The 23,343-nt window shown below is 38.9% G+C and overlaps 1 protein-coding gene across 3 annotated transcripts in view; it reads left to right on the top strand.

Annotated features, from left to right (window-relative positions):
- Window positions 1-23,343, top strand: part of Arhgef6 (Rac/Cdc42 guanine nucleotide exchange factor 6) — a 122,170-nt gene that overhangs the window by 71,215 nt on the left and 27,612 nt on the right. For all 3 annotated transcript variants that reach the window (XM_028889909.2, XM_028889910.2, XM_028889912.2), the window contains 2 exons: window positions 515-610; window positions 2,517-2,639. In XM_028889909.2, coding sequence (XP_028745742.1) covers window positions 515-610; window positions 2,517-2,639 — 219 coding nt within the window. The remainder of the gene's footprint in view (window positions 1-514; window positions 611-2,516; window positions 2,640-23,343) is intronic.

The raw sequence follows: 23,343 nt of genomic DNA, 5'->3' as shown, positions 1-23,343 counted from the left end.
TTTCTCCCTTCTATTCTCCTTCATGAAGAATGTTTTTAGTTGTTATTTGAATATTTCCATTTTAGAGAAAGCTAATTTTGCTACCTTTTCCTCTCTGTGCTTGTTGAACATAAATATTTTAATTACTTCCCCATTTTCTTTAGAAGAGATATACCATAGATTTTTAACTTATTCCACATAGTATTATGCTTTTACCTATTGTTATACGTTAATATTAAGCACATGTTGTTTTCCTCATGGTTAACAAAATATGTAAGTGCCCCTAATGACCACCAACTTTCTTTACAATCATTATTCTTATCATATAAAAGATAAACCAAGGGAAGAAGCTAAACAAGGGTAACAGAGGCAATAGAGCTGTTGTAAGTTAACAAAGAAGAAATTCAAACACAGGCACTCTGACTTCCATACTTGCCAGCTAGCAGCCAGCTAGCAGCTAACTGAGCTCCAACTAGATATCTGGCACATCTTTCCGTTCTATTAACTGGAACATCATGTCCCTTTTTTTATTCAGCCTTAGTACTGTGGAGTTTACATGTTTATTGGGAAACTTTGAAGAAGTATGCACATTTCAACAGACACTCTGCCAAGCCTTGGAAGAATGTTCAAAGTAAGTGACTTTGCCCTTTCCTTCTATACTTAAAAATGCCTTTTGAGACTGTATCACATAGACCAGACTGGCTTTGAACTCCCTATGTAGTGGAGGCTGAGCTTGAGTTTCTGACGCTCCTGCCTTTACCTCCCAAGTATTGGGATTATAAGATTAGGTAAGGCTCTTTATGTTTATATATTTGCTGCAATTTCAGCCCATTGTCCCAGAACACAGGGACACATAAAGATGCCCCACCCTACCAAGACACTGATGGGGATTAGTGTCAAACCACTAGAGGTATGCAACGGTGTTCCATCTAGTAGACTCTTTCTGGCTTTCATTTTAAATAGCACCATTTGTTTTGTTTGTTTGTTTGCATGTTTGCCTTCGTGTATGCGTGTGCACCAGGTCAGAAGAGGGTGTTGGATGCCCTGGAGCTGGAGTTATTGGTGGTTATGATGTGTGCTGGCAACTGAACTCTGGTCCTCTACAGGAGCTGCAAGAGGGCTCAAGCACTAAGCTCTCTCTGCCGGGCCGATGATAACAGCTTTGATGTTAAGACATTTTTATTTGATGTGCTGAAAATACTTGGAAAAGTCATTTAAATCATTCATTTCAAATCTCCCCCTTTCTGATCCCTTAGATTGGGGCCTTGTGTACTCTAGGCAGGCTCTCTACTACTGCACTCCACCCCTGGCCCTCACTTTGCCCACTCTTCTGTCCCAGCAGGCCCCAAGCTCACAGTGTAGCCTAGGTGGCTCTAGAAGTTCAGATCTTTCTACCTCTGTCTCTGGCATTACAATACTTACCACCATGTCCAACTTGGTTCTTTGTAGCACTCCTGGTATTGTGTCTGTTATAGTCTGACTTGAAACACATACAAAATCGGAGAAGAAAAAAGTATAGGTCTTGTGTGAACCATGGCATGATTTTTTAAAAAAGATTTATTTATATTTTGTGTGTATGGGTGTTTTCCCTGCAATCTATATATGAGTGTGCACCATGTGCATGAAGTACCCTCAGAAACCAGAGAAAAGGCTGGATCCCCTGAGACTGGAGCTATAGACAGTTGTGAGCCACCAATGTGGGAGGACGTGGAGAACTGAACCCAGGTTCTCTGCAAGAGAAGCCAGTGATCTTTACCACTGAACAATCTCTCCAACCCCCACAGCATGGTTTTGATGGCTACTTGATTTCTGAATTAGTAAACATCATATTACAAAGTTCACTGGAATGACCTTCTGGCAGTAAAATTATATTTTCCCGTGTATCTTGGAAAAACTAGTGACTTCCATCAGTCTATGGAAATTGGGAGATTGCCTGTTTTCTGAGCATCATGGGATGAAATTTTTGTCCAAGATGTGTTATGCTGTTAAATTCGATCAGTTTTGTCTGTGTTTGAACTTGGTGTGAATTTGAATATTTTTAATGTGTCAAGAGAAATTTGAATATAACCATCCTAGAAACAAACAGCCCTACCTACTAATTCCAAGTAAGAATTTTATCCTATACATCAAAGTTTTACATGGTAGCTAGAATTTATTTTTTAAATTTTATTTATTTAATGTGTATTGGTGTTTTGCCTGTATATGTCTGTGTACCACATGTATGAGTTAAAGATGGTTGCAAGCCACCAGGTGGGTGCTGGGAATTGAACCTGGGTACTCTGGAAGGGTAACCAGTGCTCTCAACAATCAGGCCACCTCTCCAGCAAGGTGGCTAGAATTTTAATCAGTGATCAAAAACTGCATTCCATGGATAAAGTGCTTCCAGTGTACATAAAGACAAACAAACAAACAAACAAAAAATAAATAACCCTCATGGCAATGCATCAAATGGTTTACCTGCTTCTGGGCTCAATTATGAGTATCTTTACCTTCTGTTTCCTAGTTTACATTCTATGCTTCACATGTTTTACTTACAGGTTTCCAGAAAACCAGCACAAAGTAGGAGGCTGTCTACTGAACCTCATGCCTCATTTTAAATCAATGTACCTGGCTTACTGTGCAAATCATCCTTCAGCTGTCAACGTGCTCACCCAGCACAGGTAATGCCCTGGCTTTCCCCCAGCACAGCTGTTCTGCAGAGAGCCTTGCTCAGGAGGACTTCTTGGAATTCAAGGTCTCCATTTCAACTCTTGGTTATCTCTGTTCTACAGACCAAGACTGAATTCATTGTCTCATGGCTTGGTCATCCACTAATGCAACAAGTAATTTACTGAGCACTCACTCTAGGCAAGCTTGTAAATACACTGATGAGCATAGTAGTAGTGATCAGGAAAGACAGGGTCCCACCTCTTGTGGGAGAGAAATGCGGTTGTCAAGTGAAACACTGTGGACATGTATTGCAAGAGGTATGTCAAAAGGATATTGGGAACTTTGCAATATAATAAGTAAGTGGGGTTAAGGCTAGGGTTAGGGTTAGGGTAGAGGAAAAATCAGGGAAGACTTTGCTTAAGTAAAATTCAATTTAACATTATGGGTTAACCCTACATATACCAAGTATTACTGTTTACATTGTGATCAACATATGTTAATTGCACATATTATTGACTTTCACTGTGACATTTCCACATGTGCACATGTCTTGGTTTGGTCATATCTGCTGTTAAATTCTCTCACTTCTTCCCCCTTGAGTCACAAGTAGTCACTTTACTATATACAGATTGATATTTGTTTTGTTTTGATTTAGGATCAGATCAGTCCATAGCCCAGGCTGGCACCAAATTCTTGGTAATCCTCCTGCCTCACCCTCTCAAATACACATGCCACCTGGTATGTCTTTAATTCTAGCTCCTGAATATGAGAAAAAAAATAAGCAATTTTTGTGTTTCTGTACTAAACTGATTTTGTTTAACATGATGACCTTTATTCCCATTCCCTTTCTGTAAAGAGCATTCACTTCTTTATGAATAAATAATAGTCAATATAGACAGATAAAAAGATATATAGATGTAAGTAGATATATAAGTATAAAGGTACACACACACACACACACACACACACACACACCCCACACATATGCTGATTCAGCGCTTAGCTGTCACAATTAAGAGCCTCAATAAACATGGGTGTGCAGATAACTCTGTTATATGCTTCCTTCCTTTCTTCAGTTATATACAAAGGGGTTGTATAGCTGATAGTTTTGTATTTAGTGTTTTGAGAAACTTCCACTCTGTATAGTGGCTAGACTAAGATATATTCCCACAAGTCATGGACAACACAGTTTCTTTTCCCTGTATCTGCCAGCATTTGTTGTTGCTTTCTTGATGAGAACCATATGACTTAGGGTGAGATGGGAATCCCAATACACTTTTTATTTCTATCTCCCTGATGGCTGAATATTGAATTTTTTCCCCATAAATTTGCCATTTGTGCCTTTTGCGAAGTGTTTACTCAGATGATTTGTCCATTATTTATTGTGTTATTTCTTCTTTGGCTAAATTTAATGAGTTTTTCTTTTTGGAGAAAAAAGAAAAATCCCAGGGCCCGCAAGCTGTAAATCTCACCAGCTGCAGAGAGGAGGGAGTTGGAGAGAGGAAAGAGGAAAGGAGAGAGAGATTGCCATTTGAGCCAAGCCAGCATGGAGGTCAGCCATATGGCAAACAAGCAGACACATGGCAGAAAGGGGAACATCGCAGAAAGAGTGAAAATACCTCAAGTACCAGAGCAAGTGTGCTCAGTAACAGAAAGAAGAAGACGAAAGGAAAGGGCAGGAGTGTGAGTTAGGGTGGCTCCCCAGCAACGGCACTCCTTGAGTTTTGAGAAACATTTCCTTGACATTCTGGAGAAGATTTCTCTCACACCGTGTGGGCTCTCTCTTTGTTCAGTTGTTTCTTTTGCAGTGTGGAAGGTTTTCTTTTTTCTTTTTTTAAATAACATCTCTGGAGTGGCATATGCCGATTCTTGCTTGATTTCCTGGCATATGGAGTTCTCAGAAAGTGCTTGCCTATACTGTATTTCAGGGTTTCCTCCTAGCATTTCAAAGTTTCTTGTCTTACACTGAGTCTTTGATCAGTTTTTGCATGTATGTTTGTGCAGGGTGAGAGAGATGGAAGTAGTCCCATTCTTTGACATGTTGTATCCAGTTTTCCCCGGGCTTTGTGTGCCACTGATCCCTTATATTTTATATTTACACTTTCTTCTACACTCTAATGAATGTTTTCCCCAAACTCTGCTGCTTCTGGGGTGCTGATTGATACAAGTTTCAAGAAGTCAAGCGGGTAAACAATAGGCAGTGGTAAGGAACCTAACACTGACTGTGAGCTCCATGTCACTTCCTCTAATAATTTGCGTGAATATGATTGGCTTTGAGCTTTCAAAAAAAATAATTGAATGCTATCTCCCATCAGTATAAATCTTTACAGTGCTGGGAAGGTGGCTTAGTGGGGGAAATGTTTCCCACACCAATATAAATACCTGAGTTGGGGTCTCTAGCACCCATCCATGTAAAGAAAACCAGGGCAGGTATAGATAGAGGTGCCTGTCTGTAAGCCCAGAGGCAGGAGGGTAGAGGCAGGCAGATCCCTGGCCCTCAATGGCTAGCTAGTTTAGCTGAACCATGAATTTCAAATTGAATGATAAGGTGGAAGGTATCTGACATTGATTTCTTGTTTTTAAATGTACACAGGCATGCACACCCAAGCACACATGTGCACACAGGTGTGCACACACATGCATGCAATTGAACAAGTACACACACAGGAAATGGAACATGTGCACACATACATGCAAATGTACAAGTGCATACACATGAAATGGAACATGTACACACACACACACACACACACACACACACACACACACACACACACGCATGCACACACACCCCAAATGAAAAAAATAAGTCTTTACAAGGCTAGATGAGTGACACATCTCTTCAACAATTCCTTAAATTCTAAATACCCATCTTTGACACATTCACCAAAAATATTTATCTGGATCAGAAATGGATTAAAGGCTGAAGATGCAGTTTAACCACTGGAATCATATGTAAGAAACCCAGGTAGGATGATAATAGTGCCACACACACACGGGCTCTTTTTTTTACAGACTGGATTCAGAGCAGACATGGTTTTTGGACACAGCTCAAGACAGAGAAGAATAGGCTTTGACTTGAACTTCCCTAGCAGGCTAGAAAATTAGTTGATATCAACCCTCAGAAGTAGTAGACATTTCAGTTATGGAAATCAGTATGCAAGTTCCTTTAAAAACTAAATTTAAAACAGTTATCTTCCCTTTGCCTATGTATTCAAAGGAATCAAGGTCAGTATACAATAAAGACACCTGCACATGTTTATCATAGTAATACTCACAAGAATCAAGATGTGAAGTCAAGCCAGGTGCCCATCAGTGGATGAATGAGTAATCAAAATGTGGCATTTATAAACAAAGGGATATTTCCCAGCTACAAAGAATAAAATCATGAGGTTCTAACTTCCTTTTTTAGTACTTCCTCAAAACCCACAACCAGAACAAACAAAAAGCAAGGACACCATAGACATGAGATTGCACTGGCAGTACTTTGTTGGCTGGTGAGATGGCTCAGAGGGTAATGGTGCTTGCCACACAGACCTACCAATCTGAATTCAGTCCCTGAGTCCCAATCCCACAGTGGAAGGAGAGAACTGACTCCTAAAACTTGTCCTCTGACCTTATACCCACATTCACTCATGCATACAGATCACGCGCGCGCACGCACACACACACACACACACACACACACACACACACACACACACACCATCATCATCATCATAAGTAAATTGAAAAGAGAAAAATATATTTTTAAAAAGAGCGGATATTAGCATAGACATTTTACCACAAGTGGTTCAACTGCTTAAAGGGAACATTAGCTAATAATAGCATTGAAAATGTACCAGGCATGCAGTTGTAAGAAGCCATGAGGAAGTTACTATTATTACCATCTCTGCTTACAGATAAGTCACTGGCAGGCTTAGGTTGAGTAATGTGCCAAAGAACTCATAATTGGTAAGTGGTAGAGTCAGAAGTCAGGTCAGTCAGGTTTCTAAAAATGTTTTTGTAAGATAGATATTTTACCCACAAAGAATAACGTAAATGCAATTTTGAAGAATTATAATATGCACCTAAGAGCCCACCACCTAACTCAGTGACATAATGTTATCATTTCATTTTTGTACCACAGATTGAGATGTAATGCATAAATCATAGAATTCACTTGTTTAACGTATGGGTAGTAACATAATAATGTACACCTGGATCTCAGCACCTGGGAGATGAAGGCAAGATGATCAAGAGTTCAAGGTCATCCTTGGCTATGTGATAAAATCAAGGCCCCTATCTTAGGCTACATGAGACCTGACTTCAACAAAACAAACCATAAAATGTCAGAGATCATATCACAGTCTGTTGAGAGTCTTCCAAGTCTTCTCATCCCAGAGTAAAGGATATAATGAATTAATGTTTCCTGTATTCACAAAATCGCACAATTGTCATCATAAATTTTGGAATAGTTTTAGCACCCCTAAGCAACCATATCCTTTAACAGTCACCCCACATAGTCTAAAACCAATTAACCAAAGGTAACCATACCAAACTAGCTCAATCAGTAGGCATTTGTTTATATTGGACTTGGTATAGGTAAGACACATACAATATGTGGCTTTTTGTATCTGTCTTCTTTCACTTAGCGTTTTTGCCTTTTCAGTTATATTTTATGTACCAAATACAATAATGAGTTTCATTTTGATAATATATATATGCATATAAAATTACACTTTGTTCATATCCTTCCCTACGTGTTCTATGTATGAGCACAAACATGCAATATTTATCTTCCTCCATTACCCTCTTGTTCCTCCTTTGCTATCCCTTTTGACCCCTTTCTCTCCCTGCAATCAAATCTACCTTTGAGTCACATACATATATTTGTGTGTGTGTGTGTGTGTGTGTGTGTGTGTGTGTGTGTGTGTGTGTATTCTGCATATGAAATGAAATGTAATACTTGTTTTTGCTGGTTCATTTCAGTTGTTAACTTGACACAACCTAGGTTCACCTAGAAAGATTTATCCAGCTTAGGTTGATTTTTGGTCATTGTTTTCATTGTTAATCAATATAGGAAGACCCAGGCCATTGAGGGTGGCACCAGTCCCTAGGCGGAGGTTTCTGAACAGTGTAAGAGAAGAAAAATGAGCTGAGAGCAAGAAAGGATCCATGGTTTATTCTTTCTGTTCTTGTCTGTGGAGGTTATGCTTTAAGCTCTTGCCTTGACTTCCCCATGATAATGAACTGTAACCTGGAATTATAAGCTAAACGAATCCTTTCTCCTCTGAATTGCTTTTATTCAGGGTATTTTATTATAGTAACGGAAATGAAACTAAGGACACTTTGATTTCTGAGCCTGGCTTATTTCACTAAACACAATTTTCTTCAGTTCAGTCCACATTCATCATGGCTGAACAAAAGTCCACTGTGTACATATTCCATATTTTCTTTATCCATTCATTTGTTAATGGACCTCTAGGCTCACTCTGTTTCCTGGCTATGTGAAGAAGCATGGCTGTGCAAGTGTCTCTGTGGTCTATCGATGTAGATTGCTTTGGGCATCTACCCAAGAGCAGTATAGCTGACTCATATTCTATTTGTAGTTCTGTTGGTTTTTGTGAGAAGCCGCCATACTGATTTTCATAGTAGCTGCACTAGGTAATGTTACCACAAGCAGTATATAAAGGTTCCTCTTTCTGCCCATTTTAGCCAGCATTTTTTCAGATTAAATTTACTTGTTTTTTTTTAAGTTTTTATAAAGTATATGTTGAATGTTAGGCATGTCTCCGCATACCTGCTAACCTCCCTTTTGTCATCCCTCTCCTCCTGTTAGCCTCCTTTACTTGAAACAGTAAACACCTGTTTTCATGTACATATATATAATTTTATGTATCTATGTGAAATCTGAAAAACACAAGTAGGAAAAAAGGATCTTTGTCTCTCTTGATTCGCTTAATATGATTATTTCCAGTTGCATCTATTTTCCTGCAAACAACATTTGTTGTTGTTTTCTTAGTGGAATTGGATAGAATCTCAATGCAGTTTTAATTTTCATTTCCCTGATGTTGACATGTTTTAAAGCTTTCCACACACTATAAGATTATGGGCGTATCATTAAAAATATATACACAGGGCGCTGGAGAGACGGCATAGTGATTAGGAGTATGTACTGCTCTTTCAGAGGACCTGACTTCTTCCAGCATCCACATCAGAAAGCTCACAAATACCTGTAACTCTAGCTCCAGGGGATGCAACGCCCTCTTCTGGTCTTACAGCCACTAGCATAGGCTCATATAGACACATAAACATACATATAAATACAAAATAAATATTTTTAAAAAGAATTCTGTTATATAGATGCCACATACTGTTTTTTCTATTCTCTACTTGATGGATCATGAATAGTTCTGTGTTGAAAAATCAAATTTGTATAGACATGTTTGCATTTCTTGAACTCCTGGATTCTCCAGTCTTCACCTCCCAAGTCCTGGGATTATTGGTATGCACCACCATGCTGCCTTGGCTTTCATCTTGTTTCTCTTTGTGGTGCTGAGACCTCACAGACACTGTAATACCAGCCAAATCACATCTCCAGCTCTCTCTGTTTAACCTTACAAGAACTATAAGACTATTTTCCAAACTGACTGCATCAATGTATTCTCCTACCAGCAGTGAAGGACAATGTGATATTTGCTATTCTCTCTCTCTCTCTCTCTCTCTCTCTCTCTCTCTCTCTCTCTCTCTCTCTCTCTCTCTCTCTCTCTCTCTCTCCCTCTGTGTGTGTTCCATGAATATATGTATGCATTTTTGCATGTAGGGGCACATGTGTATGGAGGCTCAAGGTTGATATCGTGATTCTTTTTATTGATTGTTCATTTGCTTCATATACAGAGGCAAAATTTCTTAATCAAACCCAGAGCTCACCAGCCTGGATAGTCTCATTAGCCAATTTGGTCTAGAGATCAATTATCTATCTCTACCTTCTGAGGCTAGATTACAGAAAGGCCACCATACCTACCCAGCATTTACATGGGTTCAGGGGATTCAAACTCTGGACATCTTGCTTATACAGTAAATGCTTTAATTACTAATCCATCTTCCCAACCCAGTCTCCTTTTTATTATAGCCAAATTAATTGGCTATAAAGTAGTTTTTCATTGTGATATTGGTTTCATTTTCTTAATGAGTAATCATATTCGTCATCCTTCATTTGTTCATTGGCAATCTGTATCTTCATTTTTTATATATTTTATACATGTTTACAGGGTACCATGGGATGTTTTGATACATGCATACACTGTCTAATATTTAAATAATGTTAAACACACCTATGTATTCAGACATTTAGCATTTCTTTGTAGTGAAAACTTGTGAAATAATTTTCTCTTTTTTGGATGTACTATATGTTATTGTTACTATAGTCACTTCTCTGTACACTAGAGCAGTTTGCCTCTCTCTGGTGTAACTTAATACCCATGAGTCAAGCTTCCCCCACCCCGACTCCATCACTCTCTCCAGTCAAATGCAATCATTATTCTACTGCCAACTTTCATGAAACCAGCTGTCTCAAATTCCATGTACAGGGGAGATCATGACATTTATTTTTCTGTGCCTGGTTTATTTTACTTAGCATAATTATCTCCAGTTCCATCTATGTTGTCATAAATGATGGTATTTTTGACATCCTGAATAGTGTTCCTTTGTACACATGTACCGCATTGTCTTTATCTATTAATTGAATGATGGACACTTAGGTTGGTTCCATTTATGGGCTATTGTGGATAGTGTTGTGGTAAGCATGGGAGTCAAATATTTCTACAACATATTGATCTCATTTCCCTTGGGCAGATACTCAATAGTATGTTTGATAGATCTTATTTATGACAGTTCCTATTTTTAATTTTTTGAGGAATCTCCATACTGCATAATACTATACATTTTACATAATATCTGGACTAATTTATAGCCCATCAACCGTGTGCATGGACTCGTGTCTTTCTATATCCTTGCAATCACTTCACATTTATTTATTTAGCCTTTTGGCAATAGGCATTCTGACTAGAGTGAACCTCACTGTGGTTTTGATTTGTCTTTCCCTGGTGATTGGTGATGTTTAGCATATTTTCTTATATTTGTTGGCCATTTGTGTGATCTTTTGAGAAATGTGTATTTCAATTTTTTAATCAAGTAATTTTTTGCTACTGACTTCTTGAGTTTTTTATTCTGGATATTAACCATTTGTCAGATGTATATTTTGGAAATATCTTCTCCCATTCTATAGATTATTCCCTATTCATGCTGTTGATTTTTTTTTATTGTGTGCAAGCTTTTCACTTTGAGATAAGCCTATTTCTCTCTTTGATACTTGTAAAAATTGCATTTATATATTTCATGCATGTGCACATGGGTACTACAACACATGTGTGAAGGCCAGAGGACTCTCCTTGTACCATCAAACTCAGGTTATTAGGATTGGTCACAAGTGTCACTATTAGTTGAGTAATCTCACCTGCCCCCACTTCTTTTGGCTATTTTTGTACTTTATCCCACCCCTCTGTGTTTTTCTAGTAGACTCACAGCTCCAGGTCTTACATTTAAGTCTGGGATCAACTGTGAGTTGATCTTTGTAGCTGGGAAAAGATGAAGGGTCTAGTTTCACTCTACTACACATGGATGCCCAGCTCTTCCAGCATCATTTATTAAGACTGGCTTTTCACTGTGATTTGTTCTCAGTACTCTCGTCAAAAGGCAGTTGACTGTAGATACATAGTTTTGCTCTAGGTTCTCTATGCTTTTCCACTGGTATATGTGTCTGGGTTTGCATTAATGAAGAATCTACACTGTTTGCTCATGGCAACATTGTAGTGTGTTTTGAAATAAAACAGTATAATGCCACATGGTTTTTTTTTTTCTCAAGACTGCTGTGGCATTTCCTTTTTGTTGTTGTTCTATCCAGATCATAGATTATTTTTCTAATTCTATGAAAAATATCACTGGGATTTTGATAAAGATTATAATGAATCTGGATTTCTTTGGGTGGTATAGGCACTTTATTAAATAAGTAATTAGTATTAATTAAATAAAACTTATTATTATTGTATATATATATATATATATATATATATATATGTTATATAAATGTGAGTAAATGTGTATATACCCATACTATGATGCATGTGTGGGATTTAGAGGACAACTTTTGGAAGCTGATTCTTTCTTTCTACCCTGGAGTCCTGGGATCAAACTCAGGCTGTCAAGTTTGCACAGCAAAAGCCTTTACCCACTGAGACAGCTCATCAGCCTTTTGCATTTTAATAATAAATAACGACTTCCTGTTCCTTGTGTTGTCATTTTCTTTCAACAGTGTTTCATGACACTCGCTGTAGGCATCTTTGACCTCAGAATTTATTCCTAGATATTTCGTTTTTGATAGCTGCTTTCTTGAGATTCCTTTCTTGGTTTCTAGTTCGAATCATTCGGTATCAGTGCCCAGCAATGCCATTTGGTTTTCTTTCTGTCTTGCAACTTCACTAAATTTGTTTATTAGTTCTAGTATATCTTGTTCGAGTCTTGAGATTTTCTGTGCCCAATCATGCCACTTGCAAACACTAACAATTTACTTCCCTCTTTTCTTGTTTAGGAAAGCTTCCTTTCTGTCTTCTTCCTTATTGCTTTGGCTAGGATTTCTTGTACTAAAGTCAAATAAAAGTGGTGAAAGTGAGCATCCTTGTTTTGTTTCAGATCCTAGAGAAATAAGAATTCAGCTTTTCCCTATTCAGTATAATGTTAGCTTTTTGGGCAGATATATAGCCTTTATTATGTTGAGGTACTTTCCCTCTGTAGCTACTTTGTTCCAGTAGTTTTATTATGAAGGCATGTTGAATTTTATTCAACATTTTCTTCTTCATCTAATGAAGCAATCATATGGTTTTTGCCCTTCATTATGCTGATGTGCTGATACTATGTCTGTTAATTGGTGAATGTTGAGACATGCCTGTACCCCTAGGACAAATTTCACTTGATCATGGTGAACAATCTTTTGAATGTGCTGTTGGATCAAGTTTCTAGATTTTGTTGAGGCTTTTTACATCTGTGATAATCATGGATACTGGTCTGTAGTTTTACAAGCATGATGCTGGCCTTGTAAAAATCTACTTTGAATAATTTCCACCTCTTTTATGTTTTGGAACAATTTAAGAAGGACTGATATTTGTTCTCCTTGCAAAAGTAGAATTTAACAGTGAATCCAACTATTCCTGGGCTTTCCTTAGATGGAAGACTTATTCCTTATTCAATGTCATTACTCTATTGGTCTGTTCAGGTTTTCTATTTCTTCGTGTTTTAATCTTGGTAAGGTATATGCCTGAGAATTTGTCCATTTCTTCTGTATAGCTTGATACTGTATAATAATCATCTCCAAAGACCTTTGTGTATTCTTATGATGTCAGCTGTCTTAACAAAGAAATGAAAATTGCTTTTTAGTGTTTTTTTTCTGTGTACAAGAATTTTCAGCATGTTTTCATTTTTATTTGTTTCAAAAAAGTTTTAATATGTTTTTTAATCTTTCCTTGATCCACTGGTTATTCAAGACTAAGTTGCTTAATTTACATGTATTTGTGTAGTTTCCAAAGGTTTTCTTGTTACAGGTGTATTTTTTTAATGCATCATGTTGAGTTTGTTTTGTAACCTGCTGCTTGATGTATCCTGGAGAATGTTCTGTATGGTGCTGAGAAGAATACGTATTCTGCAGCTGATACTTGGAATGTTTTGTAGATGCCTGTGAGGTCCGTTTGGTCTAGCATGCAATTTAATTCTAATGTTCCTTTGTTGCATTTGTCTACTGTTTCTGAAGGAGGGATGTCAGAGTCTCCAGCTATTACTGTGTTGGAGTTTGTCTCTTCAGGTTTATTGATATTTGTTTTACATACTTACTTGTTTTATGTATTGAGTATATAGAATTGTTTTTCTGAATTGACCCCTTTATCATTATTTTGTGTCTTCTTACTGATTCAGATTTAGAGTCTATTGTATGTAGTGTAAGTGTGAATGTTCCTGCTTTCTTTTGGACTCCATTTGTATGGAACATCTTTGTGACAGAATTGTACTCTATAACCCAGGCTAACTTCAAACTCATGACAATCTTCCTGCCTCCTTTTCCCAAGTGTTGGGATTATAGATACAAGTCACCTTCTAGCCCCCTTCACTTTTAAGTTTATGTCATGGAGTTTCTTCTATATAACTTACTTGGGCCCTCCTTTTGTTAATCCATTCAGTTCTATTTACTTTCAGGTAATTGTCAATAGTAGGGTTGGACTGCAACCATTTGTGACTTGTTTTCAAGTTCAATTGGAGCTTCCTCTTGCCTTACTGTCTTGTAATCTTCCTTTTCAGTTAAGTATGCAATTTACTCTATTGGTATGTTTTCATTCCCTTCTTAGTTTTTCTTTGTCTACTATAGAGAAGTTTTTGTGGTTACCTTGAATGTTACAAAAACTTATTTTATTTTAAAATGATAACAATCAAAATGACCATAAAAATGAAAATAGAAACACCAAAGAATCAGAAAATATACTGATAAAAAGTGCATACCTGTGTTCCATTTTTCCACATAATTTGAATTTTAATGTCTTATTTTATAGTTTTTCTATTTCATATCTCATAATACATTAATGTATTAATTTTTAAATTTTGTTTTAGTCTACAATGGTTATGATATTAGAGAATTTTGAATTTATATAGTTATTGTTTTTTTTCTCTTTTTTGTTGGTAATGAAGATTGAATCTTGGACCTCATGCATGATACACAAACACTGGACCACTAACCTATATTCCCAGACCTCTTTTGTACTTTTTATTTTGAGATAAGATCTCACTGAGTTGCTCAGGCTGGCTCACCATGTAGCCCAGACAGGTCCTGGATTTTGTGATCCTTTTGCACAACTGGCTTGGTCCACAATTAAAATTTTATTTATTTATATATTTATATTTGCTTAGCATGTGCGTTTTTACACTTTTTATGTGTCACTTAAAATAAATTTAACAAATAATTATAAAACACCATCCAAACAACAACAAAGTGACATGGGAAGGAGGAAATGGGAATTGTATAGCCGCCATTTATCTGTAGCGATACCTCTCCATTGAGCTGCTAGCTGTCTCCAGTAGTCATTTTATTCAGTCTTAGTACTACTTTTTGGTGTCAGTTCTCAATAGCTCTGGGCTTTATCCTTGGTCTTTGAATTTTACCCTTTGAATCACTTTTTCTGTGAAATTTATTCTATGTTTGCAGCTGAGTCATTTTTTTTAGTCTGATTTCTGCCATAATTATTTGGGAGCACGAGCATCTTCATTTTGTGAGAGCTTTGGTACACTTAGTTTAAGCCAGAGGTGCTTAGACCAGTATAGACCTCTTACAAATTTTGTGGATTGTGTGCCTTAATGGGAATTTACTCCATAAACTAAAAACTCCAACCATAAACTTTTTTTTAATACCAAGCCCTTTCTATTTGGGGGTCCCTGCCAAACTGTTAAATAACATGTTAGGAGTAGCCAAGGGAGGAGGAGTCCTTTTCTTCACTGGTGTAGTCACTGGTGAGTTGCTTATACTCCAGTAAATGACTCCTAGCCATGCAAGTGATTCTAAAGAAACTCAGTGGATCACACACACACAGAAGACATGAAAGTAGGAGAAAAACTAGTTGGGAAGAAGGAGAGGGTCAATGGAAGCAGGAAGAGGGTAAGAGAAGGTAAAGGAATTGGATATGATCACTATATACATGTAGAAAATTATCAAAAACAATAATAAACAAAATCCAGTGTGCATACGCACATTTAAATTTACACTAGTTTTATTAATTCTTTAAGGATTTCATATAGGCACACAATGTGTTTTGATCACATTCCCCCTATATTCCTTTCATAAACTCCTCCCAGATCCACCCTTGACCACCACCCCCAACTTCATCTCCTCCTTTATTTAAATGGCCCATCTGTGCTGCCCATACCCTCTACTTCCATTTGAGCATGGTCAACCAACCAGGGGCCACACTCTTAAAGAAGTGTGACTATCTCTTCCCCAGAGCGATGAGCTGTGCATAGCTCCTCAGCTAGGGCTGGGGGCTTAATACTGAGCTTACCGCCCACTCTTGAACTGTGTTTTGCTTGTTGTTTGTTTGTGCACTGACGCCATTTCCTAATGTAAGAATCTTTTAATTTCGGGGCTGGAGGGATGGCCCAGGATGTAAGAGTACTGCTGGCTGCTCTTGCAGAGGACCCAGGTTTGTTTTCTAGCACCTACATGGTGGCTCACAACCACCTGTAACTCCAGTCCCAAGCAGATCCTATACCTTCTCTGGCCTCCATTGGTGCCAGGCATGTATGTGCTACACAGACATACCTGCAAGCAAGACACTCATAGACCTAAAATCAATGGTTTTTTTTAATTGTAAATAGTCATTTAACTTCTAGAGAGACAAAGAATGTTCATTCCAGGAAATCCTGCCTCCTTTAGAACACCTCAAAATTCTTCTTTAAAATGGAAAAAAAAATCCTCTTTAGCACCCTCTCTTTGTTTGCAGGTTATGTAGTTATGAGAAACCAGTCGAGAGTTTATGTGGTTTGCCTGGAAATCTTTGATTCATCAATTCATTCAACATTTTCTGTATTACTATAGGTGACAGTTTTGTGAAACTTTCTACCACTGTGTAAAACGGGCCCCCCTTTCTCTATCTTCCAAAAATACATCCAAAAACTTAGTTTCTGCTAAGGTCCTTTGGATAGTCTCGTTGAGGAGGGCAGGAATAATTTTAGAGACTTCTGTGGTCACATGTTTTGGCATTTGGAATGGGATGACTCACACGTTGAGCTCAGCTGGGTCCATGAACTGGATCCTAAATACCAGCACTTCATGTGGCTTGGGATCTTAATAGTGTGATGGCTGTGTTGAGAGAGGAACTAAGGATAGATTGACAAGAGAGAGAATGTTACCGGAGAAACTGGGTGGATGGAATCCCAGGTGATTTTTTGATACAGCCTCAAAAGTCAAAAAGAATTGCTTCTATTGTGTTTTATTTGTTAAATAGAGAGTCAGCAAAGCCAGTCCAGATTCAAAGAAAAAGGAAACTGACTTTATTTTCTGATGGTTCTAATTGCATTGCAGAAGAACATGTAAGACAGGAAATATTGTTGGAATGATTTTATTTAGAAAAATACAATATTGCATACTATTATTAGATGATGTGGGGAATTTTCTGAAAATTTTTATCAATAGTTTCTGGACAATAAGTGCCTCAGAGGTAGTGATTTGAGTTATTGCAGTTCAAGTTGTTAGTTGTTTAAGGAATCCTATCAAGCAAAAATCACCAGGGACTTAGCTGTGATCAAATGAAAATTAGGTTTGTTTAGCTATGTGCAGCAAGAAAGTTGTATCTGAAAAACTGTTGGGTACTTTAGTAAATAGGAATTGGGAGATATAATTGCATGTTTTCATTTCCCTAATAAAATACCTGAATCTGGGCAACTTTATAAGGCTCATGGTTCTGGATGGCCCATGGCCATGGCAATGACATTTTCCTGGCTTTGGTGAGGAAGTCAGGGAAGCTCACATAACCATGGCAGGAGCATGGCAAGGAGAAATCATGCCACCAGATAAGGAGCTAAAAAGGCTGGGACATGACCTTGCCTTGTTCTCTCTCTCTCTTCCTCCCTCTCCCTCTCCATCTCTCTCTGTCTGTCTCTCTCTGTGTGTGATGTGTATGTCACATGTTCACGTGTATGCACACATGCATATTCACAGAGAGCTCAAACGTCAATGTTCAATGTATTCTTTAATTACTTTCCACCTTATTTTGTTGAGACAAGCTCTAAACCTGGAGCTCACCCATTTACTGAGGCCAGTGTGGCTTCAGGGATTGACCTGACTCAGGCCACAAGGGAATGAGGAAAGGACAGACACATGTACAGAAAAACTGAGGTCAGGTGGGCCGTGTGTGTCCTGATATAGTGGCACCAACTATACAACAACCCAGCACCTCGGCATGTTTACTAAGTAAAGCACAGGGGGAGGAGTCAGTTAGTCTCAGTAAGAGATCTCTACAGGGGAGCAGTCTCTGCTTGCAGTCATCAGAAGAAGGAAGCTAGAGTTGCTAGTGTTTACACACACTGACCAGTCATTCATTAACAGTCACACTTGAACACACTATCAACCTTCCCATGAACACCGGATAAAAATGTTACCACTCCTCTGAGCCTCACTCCAGGGGAAAGTTTTGCCACTACCATGGGTCTGAGGCATTGGGGTACTTGACATGGTCATGACCATGTCAATCAAAAGATGTTCGCTTGGTTTTCTCTGCACCCCACACTCACAACTATTCAGTTAGCCTAGCTGGTCAGCAGCTCCCAGTGTCCTCTTGTCTCTGCCTTCCAAGCACTGGGATGGCAGATGTCTGTAGCACATGGGTGCTAGGGATCCCAATTCAGGTCCTTACGCTTGAACACCAGACACTTTGCTGACTGAACCATCTTTCCAGCACCTTTGCCTTGCTCTTTTTATTCAAATTTACATCTTATTTAACTTTTAAACTTTAATAGTATTTTTATTCATTATTTGATGATTTCATACACATATGCAAGTTTTTTTTTGAGACAAGGTCTCATTGTGTAGCTCCAGCTGGCCTAGAATTTGCTATGTAGAGCAGGCTGGCCTTGAACTCTCAAAGATCTGTGGGCTTCTGCCTCCCTAGTGCTGGTATTAAAGGTGTGCACCACAATGCCCAGCTCTACAGTGTATTTCGGTCATATCATACCCCATTCCTCTTTCTTGGTCCTCTCTCATTCCCTCTGGGACACCTCTTCTCCCCACTTCTATGCCTTTGGTTTTTCATAATCCATTGAGTTTAATTAGGATCTTATGCATGCACAAGGACATAGAGTTGTTTACTGCAATGTGGTCAACATCCCAGTGACTACTTACATGAAGAAATATGCCTGCCCCTCCTCCAGAAGCCATTAATTGTCAATAGCCTCTCAACTAGGGGTGGGGCCTTATGAGCTCCTCCCCAATCCATACTGGACTATTGACTGGCTTGATCCTGAGCAGGATTTGTACAGACAACCACAACTGCTGCTAGCTCATGAATGCAATGGCCCTGTCATGTCCAAATTTTTAAATTTTAAAATCATATTTATTTATTGTGTGGCAGTGGGTGGAGGGGGAGGCAGGGGACACACATGCCACAGAGTGTACGGAGGTCAGAGGACAACTTGCTGGAGTAGAGTCTCTCCTTCATGATGTAGGTTCCAGGGATCACATTTGGATTGTCATGCCTTGTGCAAGTGCCTTTACTCACTGAGTCATCTTACTGGTCCAGGGGTTCTTGCGTTGTTTCAAGACAAGGTCTCATAGGCTCAGACCAGCCTGGAACTCAGTATGCAGTAAGGAATACCCTTGAGTTCCTGATCCTCTGCTTTTATGCTTTCTGAGTGATGGGGCACCTCACTATTACTAGTGAGTATTTTTTTTTTGCTTCCCTGTACTTATTACTAAAGCTTTTTTCAGTTTGAAGAGTGTACTTTAGCGTTTCTTGCAGGTCTAGTGAAGATGTGTTTCTTGTATGGTTTTGCTATGTGCAATTGACTTTATTTCTTGATATATATGTTTATAACATCTTCCATAAGTGATGGAGGGTTACTGCTGCTCTTTGTTTTTATATATGGATATAAATTTATGTCTGGATTTACTTGCTTTAAGCCTGAGGGTCATTGCTTAGTATTTCCTAAGGTGGGTTTCCCAGATAGGGATTCTCTCAGTTTGTGTATGGAAATGCTTCCATTTTCCATGGTAATTTGGGTGGCTGTGGAAGTCTGGCTTGGTGATTTTGTTTCTTTTAGTGCTTTGAGAATGTCAGGCCACTGTCCTCTGGCCCCTGTAATTCTGCTGTGAAATCAGCTTTTAATATTATCCAGGTTCCCAAGTCCACAGTGAGTTGTCTGTCGCTTGTTGCTTTCAAGATTTGTAGCTGTGTTTCTCAGTATTTCCTCTGTAATTTGTCTGAGTGTTGATCTTTTTGCTTTTATACTGCTTGGAATTCAATGAGCTTCTTAGATGTGGAGATTAATAGTTTCCTAAATGTTGAGGCGCTATCAGTCATTATTTCTTTTTGTTACTTCCATACTTTTAAAAAGATGTCAAATATTTTCCCCAAGTTATGTTTGTTTATCTTTATTCTCTTTTCCTGGTTGTAGGTACTTTCTCTGTGTCTTGGCAGCTGCTCCCAAATAGCTGACACAGAGACTTAATATTAATTGTAAGTGCTTGGCCAATAGCTCAGGCTCTCACCACACTGTCTTTTCTATGAAGCTTGTTTGGCCGTTCTTTGCTTATTTGTTTGTTTTGTAACTTGATCACACTGTTTTATTGAAATCCATATACACATGGCATACAACTTCTAATGTTACTTTTTAGAGGACCTGAGTACATCTTTATCCTGGATTTACTAACATTAGTGGAACTCTTTTTTTTAACACCTCCCCCACACACCTATCTCACTGTTAAGACCAGTTTAACACTATATCCAGATGTTGGGTTCCATTTATTTCTACCTAACTGTCTCTATTTTTTTTGGATGATTACTTGGGGCATAAACCATTCTACTATCTAAACCAGCAGTTCTCAACCTGTGGGTTGTAACCACCACAGGGGTCACATATCAGATATCCTGTATATCAGATATTTACATTAGGATTCAGAACAGTAGCAAAATTAGTTATGAAGTAGTTTTATGGTTGGGGGTCACCACAACATGAGAACTGTATTAAAGGGTTGCAGCATTAGGAAGATTGAGAACCACTGATCTAAGCTAATACAGTTCAAGCAGAGGCCATTTTTGATACCAGATTTAGAGGCTTCCCTGGCTCCCCTTAGCACTTTGTAGTGGCTTCTTTCCCTGTTTTCTCTGATGACTTAGCTGGCCTATGGATCCAAGGATGCTACTCTTTTTTAAGAGAGACCACCAGCCTCCTTTTATTGGCTTGCTATCAAAATCTCTGCTGTTTTGGGGAGAGAACTTAAACTTGAGATTATCCACAGTTGTCTTCAAATAATAAGTTGCTTTGGGGAGAGCTTCTTCTGAGCTCTCTATTCCTTGAAAAAAATCTGGGCATTATTGCTATGACCAACTGGAGGGGTGGTGGTCTCTGGTCTTTTCAACTTGTCATTTCTAGCATGGTACCCTGGTCCGTCAAGTGATCCTGGGTAAAGGTGATGGGGCTCCAATATTATCAGCCTTCTACTCTTTTTTATTTTATTTTTTCATTTTTTATTATTAAGAGATTTTGTATTCATTTTACATACCAACCACAGATTCCCCTGTCCTCCCTCCTCCTGCCCCCAGCCTTCCCCCCAACCCACCCCCCATTCCTACTTCCTCCAAGGCAAGATCTCCCATGGAGAGCCAGTAGAACCTGCTACATTCAGTTGAGGCAGATCCAAGCCATTCTCCCTGCACCAAGGCTGTGCAAGGTGTCCCACCATAGGCACTGGGCTCCAAACAGCCCGCTCATGCACTAAGGACAGGTTCCGATCCCACTGCTTAGGGGCTCCCTAAACAGTTCAAGCTAAACAACTGTCTCACCTATCCAGAGGGCCTAGTTCAGTACCATGGAGGCTCCTCAGCTATTGGTCCACAGTTCATGGGTTTCCACTAGTTTCAGCCTTCTAATCTTAGGATATAACCTCCACTTTAGGTGTGAGGGCTAGAGGAAGAGAGTGTCCTACTTCTCAGCCTCACTTACTTGGAATTTAGTCCTTCTTGCTCAGAGCTGAAGAGGATGTGATATCCTGGTGGCGTGCCCATTTTGGTAAATGTATCTCTTGACCAGGTACTGAGGAATTTGGACATCTTTTGTTTGGAGGCATTTTCATGGACTGAGTTGTGAAGAAAAGAGAGGAGTACAGCAGACTGGCTCAGAAGCCACTGACCCTCCCTTCCCTTCATAATTTTGCTACATCTTCATGAACAAATGTTTCTCTGTTCCATGCCATTATAACAATTTCTAGAGACTCTGAATGGTTCTTGCATTAGTTATGATTTACTGGAGAATGAGGACAATGAACACCTCTTGCCTCCATCCTGAAAGTAGAACTTGCTACCACCACTTTCTTGTCTTCCTGATGTATGTATGTATGTATATATGTATGTATGTATGTATGTATGTATGTGTGTATTTGTGTGTATCAAAAAGAAGGGGGAGGAGAAGGGAGAGCACCTGTACCAGCCAAGGGTGTTGGATCGCTCAGAGCTCAGTTACAGGCATTTTCTGGACACTCAGCTTGTTACCTGGGTGCTGGGATCTGAACAATGGGACTCATGATTCCATAGCAAGCAATGTCAACCACTGAGATATCTCTTCAACCCCACCATTCACTCTTTCAGTCTATATGTGCCCTTGCCTGATCTGATCCTAATTTTTTTTTCTTACCACTTTTTTGTTGTCCCAACTAGAAGCTGCATTGCCAGATAGGATTCACTTAATTGTAAATGTCAGTTGCCTTTCTTGGGGATTAAATGAAACAGTGTACACAAAGTAGACAGCATATAGCATGAGGGACCTGATCGTGTATAAGCTTTATACATCTTCTACCTTTTTAATGAAGGAAATCTTATAAGAGCCCTTTAATCATTATGATTTCAAATGTGTTACATGATTATTTTAAAGGTTCTTTGTGATTTTAAGAACTGGAAGACCCTATTGGTCTTGATTAAAGGTGCTTTTGTAGGAACTTTATGATAGAAGTCTCACTGGAGTCTTCAAAGAACTAAATTCCTGTCTTCTGATTTATTTACATGACCAGGGTGAGATTCCATTAAAATGCTTGAGGTTTCCCTGAGTTGTGCTTTGCATATAATCTCTGCTACGTTGTGTGCATCTGTTGATCACTCAGGACATATGAGATGCAAAGCACAGTTGAATGAAATTCGCAGAAAATGCAGATTAAAGCCTTGCTTTCGTGAGGGCTTCTGCTGAAATATGGACATTAGTGGATTTCTCTTTGCCTTCTCAAGTTGTCATGCTCAGGTGAACTTCTCCCTTTGGGTCTGTAGGTGGCAATATCAAACCAGAAATGCTCACATGCAACTGTTGGCCGCAAGAATGCATTCAGCTTTCAAATTGGATGATTACATACAGATGCCTGTTTAAAAGTGTTGTGAAGTGTTGCCTGAATTTGAATATGTAATCAGACACCAGCTTTGCTCGGTCCCCATATTTACATATATTTGAATGGCTGCCTCTGTCTTCTGTGATCCACTGGGTGAGGTCTTCTGGGAGTTCCCCTCTCTCTCCCCTAAGATACCTTTCTGGCCCTTCTTGGGAATAACTGCTCCTTACAGAAATACCCACTTCTTCCCCATGCTTTAGTATAGCACCTGTCTGTCCTTTTCACAAGGGAGAGGGTTAAAAGAAAGAGCCAAGTGAGGAGAAAGTACGCACTAACCCAGATCTGGAGCTCCTTTCCACTGCCGCTATGTGACCGCCACAGATACTCCGTATACTTTTCTCCTTGGTAACTTTCCTCTCCCTCTGTTTACCAGGTTGCTAGCAATGATGCCTTTGAGAAAACCCCCAAAGAACTAGCCATTTGCTCTGTGGACAAGGGAGACAGGAAACATTCTAAGCCTCAGTCGTGTTTTGTTTGTGTCTCTTAGGTGCTGGGACTACCTAGTCACA

The sequence above is a fragment of the Peromyscus leucopus genome, chromosome X (genome assembly GCF_004664715.2).
Source record: "Peromyscus leucopus breed LL Stock chromosome X, UCI_PerLeu_2.1, whole genome shotgun sequence".
Taxonomy (NCBI): domain Eukaryota; kingdom Metazoa; phylum Chordata; class Mammalia; order Rodentia; family Cricetidae; genus Peromyscus; species Peromyscus leucopus.
This window is presented reverse-complemented; position numbering and strand designations above follow the sequence as displayed.